This window comes from Culex pipiens, chromosome 1, assembly GCF_016801865.2.
Source record: "Culex pipiens pallens isolate TS chromosome 1, TS_CPP_V2, whole genome shotgun sequence".
Classification (NCBI taxonomy): domain Eukaryota; kingdom Metazoa; phylum Arthropoda; class Insecta; order Diptera; family Culicidae; genus Culex; species Culex pipiens.
This window is the reverse complement of record NC_068937.1, coordinates 20880384-20885243: the sequence shown is the minus strand read 5'-3', so window position 1 is coordinate 20885243 and position 4860 is coordinate 20880384. Positions and strand designations below refer to the sequence as shown.

Here is a 4860-nt window from a genome sequence, read left to right as displayed (position 1 = left end):
TAAGAATTTTAAGAATTTTAAGAATTTAATGAATTTTAAGAATTTTAAGAATTTTAAGAATTTTAAAAGTTTTAAGAATTTTAAGAATTTAAGAATTTTAAGAATTTTAAGAATTTTAAGAATTTTAAGAATTTTAAGAATTTTAAGAATTTTAAGAATTTTAAGAATTTTAAGAATTTTAAGAATTTTAAGAATTTTAAGAATTTTAAGAATTTTAAGAATTTTAAGAATTTTAAGAATTTTAAGAATTTTAAGAATTTTAAGAATTTTAAGAATTTTAAGAATTTTAAGAATTTTAAGAATTTTAAGAATTTTAAGAATTTTAAGAATTTTAAGAATTTTAAGAATTTTAAGAATTTTAAGAATTTTAAGAATTTTAAGAATTTTAAGAATTTTAAGAATTTTAAGAATTTTAAGAATTTTAAGAATTTTAAGAATTTTAAGAATTTTAAGAATTTTAAGAATTTTAAGAATTTTAAGAATTTTAAGAATTTTAAGAATTTTAAGAATTTTAAGAATTTTAAGAATTTTAAGAATTTTAAGAATTTTAAGAATTTTAAGAATTTTAAGAATTTTAAGAATTTTAAGAATTTTAAGAATTTTAAGAATTTTAAGAATTTTAAGAATTTTAAGAATTTTAAGAATTTTAAGAATTTTAAGAATTTTAAGAATTTTAAGAATTTTAAGAATTTTAAGAATTTTAAGAATTTTTAAGAATTTTTAAGAATTTTAAGAATTTAAAGAATTTTAAGAATTTTTAGAATAATAAGATTTTAAGCATTTTAAATTTTTTAGAATTTTTAGAATTTCAATATTTTAATAATAAAGAGTCCGTATTTATGATTTAAGGATGAAGGACCTCGGTGATGGATACAAAAGTAAAGAGCGCTGGATTGAATAAAAACATCACAGTTTATAATTTGATATCAATTTTTATTAGTACCATTCTCTACATTTTACGATTTGCGTTTCACTACTTCTTATACTTAGTATCGAAGAAAAAACAATAACAAATTACACCTAATTTTACAGCTCTTGTTTATTTCATGTTGGTATTCAGTATTTTAGTAGCTCTCTCCCTCTCTCTTTCTGTTAATCTTTTTTTTATAATTGGGATAATTTCGTTTGTTCTAGACTTTGATAACATGCTTTTGTTATTTTATTTTTTTGCTCAGAATTTTGCTGTACAACTTTTGATTTGCCTTCCATTTGATGTGTATGAGTGTGATAGTTGAGAAACGAACTGATTGCCTTGCTCATACATTTCCTATAAAAGATTTAGCAGCAAGGATGTTGTTCTTCGCAGTAAAAGTATTCCTGTTCTACAAAATGAAAATTTGTTCTACACGTTCGAAAAGGCACTTTTCCCAAACCTAAAAAAGATGTTTTCTACGGCGTCGATTAGTAGTTTTGATCAGCTTTTTTCGTGACATCTAGTTTTGCGTGTACACTTCTAACGACTGCGATTTTTACAAGTAGAAAAAAAAGCATTAAAGTTGCTGTTTGGCCATTTGTACAGAGAAAAACGACGTTTTTATAAAATATTGAAAAATGTAAACAAAAAATTAGGGTAAGTAAACAGATTTGACACTTAACTCTAGATCGTAGTGCACGTTGGACGAATCGAACTGTCAAGCTGACAGACAGTTGACAGCTGGGTGCCATAGACTAACGTTCAAGACATTGCACGGCTCTAATTTTTTTTCGCGGACAACTTTTGAGCAACTCTTTTCGATAAACTGTCACTTTTGACAGCGACCACAGTACGTATCCTCATTGTTGCTTTTCGATTATTGTTTTGCTTGTTGTATTCTCGCTATCGTATAGCACACACACACGGACGCCGACTTTGAGTGGCGCGTGTCCTAGTAGTTGTACATTCCGTCCACCAGGAAGTCCATCCGGCGGTAGTGTCGCGTCAGCCAGAACTCCTTGGCGCGTCGATAGGACAGTAGGAAGAGTCCGGCGAGCAGGGGGATCGCGAAGATCAGCGTGACCACCGGCAGGATGTACTCCCGGTGGCCGGGGTTTTGAGACGGCATGTATTCTTTTGACAGCTCGGCGAGCGGTTCCTCGACGTGCAGGCGCCCGCTGGGGTCGCTTACGGTGGCTCCTCCGGACGATCCGGAGCCGTAGCCCGGTTTGGCCGCCTGGACGAGCTTCGGCTCGTCGTCGACGGAGAGGGTAATTGTTGGCTTTTTCGGAGGTTTTGTTGTTGTGGTTGTTGTAGTTGTTGTTGTTGTCGTCGACGTCGTCGTGGACGTAGTGCTGGAAGTCACCGTAGTAGGCTTGGAAGCACTCGGAACCGCTACGGTCGGGGTCGTAGCGTTGTTGCCCAGGGTGATGTTAGCAGGCTGTTGCGTTGAGTTGTTGCTAACAGTTGCATTAGCAGGGCCTACTACGGTGCTGCTGTTGGCAACACTGACCTGCGGCGGAGCCGCCGTTGTCGTAATGTTTTTATGTTGCGCTTCGGTAGCTTTCGGCACGCCCGCAGCAATCGATGTCGAGGTCGTCGTCACAGTCGCATTCACAGATGACGTTACGTTGCCCAAGAAGACACCCTTCCGCGGCACGATCCGACCCTTCGGGTGGTCCTGACTTCCGGCGACTGCCGCCGATTGCAGCTCCGGAGCGACGCTGTCCGCCCGGAACGGGTGATCCTCGAGTGCTTCCACAATCTTGGAAGCCGCCACGGCGGCCTTGTCCTCATCTTTCGGGGGGCCGTCCACGGCGGAGGTCACCGCGAACGCCAAGGCGATCGTCACCAGCAAATACAGCCCCTTGCGCTCCATTTTCTGTGTGCAATTTCCTGCGACTTGAAGCCTCAAATTTGACGCATATCGCGCGTGGCCTACCCGGATTAGGGGAAATTTCACTTTTCGAACTCACTCGCGAAGATCTGACAGCGCGGACGCGACGACTTGTTGGCAGACAATTAAAAATGTTACTCAGCTCTTTTATTGCTGCGTTTGCACCACACACTTCGTTTGCGATTCCGACTTCAGCGTACAGACGAACTCGCTTAGCTGGAACCTTAATTAGGGCTAGCCTTCAAACCCAGACTTCAAAAGCTGTACTGTACTGCGTGTGTGTGTGTCGGTCATGTCGGGCAATAATATTTGTTGTTATTGCGTACAGCTGTACTGTCAGTCAGTCACGAGAGGTTTATTATTATTTACTTTTGTTCTGCTTCAGATTGTCAATGTATGCGTTTGATGTGGACGTCAAAACAGAACGAAACATCTAAGAAGACGTATCGGAATCATGTTTGACAACTGTCTAGCCCCAGAGCGATTAAGTGGAAGTGGCTTCCCCCTCGTTAATTAATTTAAATAAATGTTTGAACCGTAAATTCAGCAAATTCCAAAATATTTCAGCAATTGAAAATTAATAAAAGTATTCGAGTCATTTTCAAACGTAAACAAAGCAAGTTCAGCTTCGTTGTGTGTGTGACAGCATGTGTCAAATTTGTTCGTTCCATAAAGAACGCAGCCGATTTGGTGCAGTGCGCAGCCATTTTGTAACGAGGGGCTTGCAGTTGAGAAGTTTAAAATTTTTAAATCAATCGACAATACTTTCTAAGATCATTAATTTTTAAGGTTGGGGCGATTGAGATTTTTTTTGCTGATGCACGACGAGATTTGTTTTCATAGAGATGGGCAAAAAAAGAGCGAGCCGCTGTAAGAGCCGGTTCACTAAAAAGAGCGAACGAACCATGGCTCACAAAAAAAGAACCGCGGTTCTTTTTTTAACTCCTGTTTTTTTTTTTTTTTTTTTTTTTGAAAGAACCGTTCCAAGATAGAATGATTTTTAAACTTGTTATAAATATAATTTATCGAATTTCGAACAAAATGCATCACAAAATTTGTTTTTAGAATTGAAAATGCAATTCTCAATTGAAAAATAATTGCTTATATAAATTAATCCCAAAATAGCATTGCTGCCAAATACCACTTTAAAGTTTTCAAACTTATTTTCAGTTTCTTACTTTTCTTTGAAATTCCTAAAGTAAATGATTTTCTAAACAAAATGAAAAAGCTTTTCTTTATATAACTGATCGTACATTAAAGTATCATTCGAATACAAATTTGAGCATTTAAAATTGCATAGCATGTAAAAGATTACCAAAAATCTACTAAATAGCTGAGAGATTATGGAAAAAAATCTCTTGTCTGATTTAACTTCAGTGTTTATAGACATCAGAATTTAGAAAAGAGTTCGCAAAATCACACAATTCTTAAAAATAACCTTTTTATCAAAATTTTGAAAAAGAGCGAAAGAGCCGTTCAAAAGAGCGGCTCTTTTTAGTGAGCGAACGAAAATGAGCGGCTCCTAAAAAAGAGCGGTTTTGCCCACCTCTACTATGCATATCAAGATGCATATCTAATTTCAAGATTCTTCAGGTGCACACTTGAAATTAGGTTGAAATTAGAAGTAAACAAAAATAGCTATAATTCTATTTATTTTATCTGCTTTCGACAAGAAGCAATTTATGAGGAAAAAACGATTTATAGTTTTTAGTTTGAAAAAAAAAATGTTGCTGAGAGCATCCTGATGGTCGTTCTAAATGTAAACAGCAACAGACGTCATCAGGATCAGGACTGGTTGTTTATACTTCATCTTGTGCACATTTATATTGTTTTGCTTGATTTCAGCCAATGCCGGATAAGTCCGGAACAGACCCGGAAGCAAGTTTGTACTTATTGGACGTTTGCTAAAGGAGGTATTAGACTATGCCAAACAAACAAACAAACATGAACTTTTTGACAGTTTGTTTGTTTACAGAAACGTCAGCCTGCATACATTTTGCTTTGTTTGCGAGTCATTTGTCCCCTTTGGAACCGGTTCCGACGGATTCCG

General features: G+C 36.2%; 1 protein-coding gene across 1 annotated transcript; it reads right to left on the bottom strand.

Annotated features, from left to right (window-relative positions):
* Window positions 1-912: 912 nt before the first annotated feature.
* Window positions 913-3069, bottom strand: LOC120416919 (uncharacterized). Its single transcript, XM_039578825.2, has one exon. It carries the CDS (start codon window positions 2790-2792, stop codon window positions 1866-1868), a length of 927 nt encoding a protein of 308 aa, XP_039434759.1. The 5' UTR covers window positions 2793-3069; the 3' UTR covers window positions 913-1865.
* Between the last annotated feature and the right edge of the window lie 1791 nt (window positions 3070-4860).

What these genes read in the sequence shown, in the direction of transcription:
- LOC120416919 (XM_039578825.2), bottom strand. Translation starts at nt 2,792, where the DNA reads ATGGAGCGCAAGGGGCTGTATTTGCTGGTGACGATCGCCTTGGCGTTC.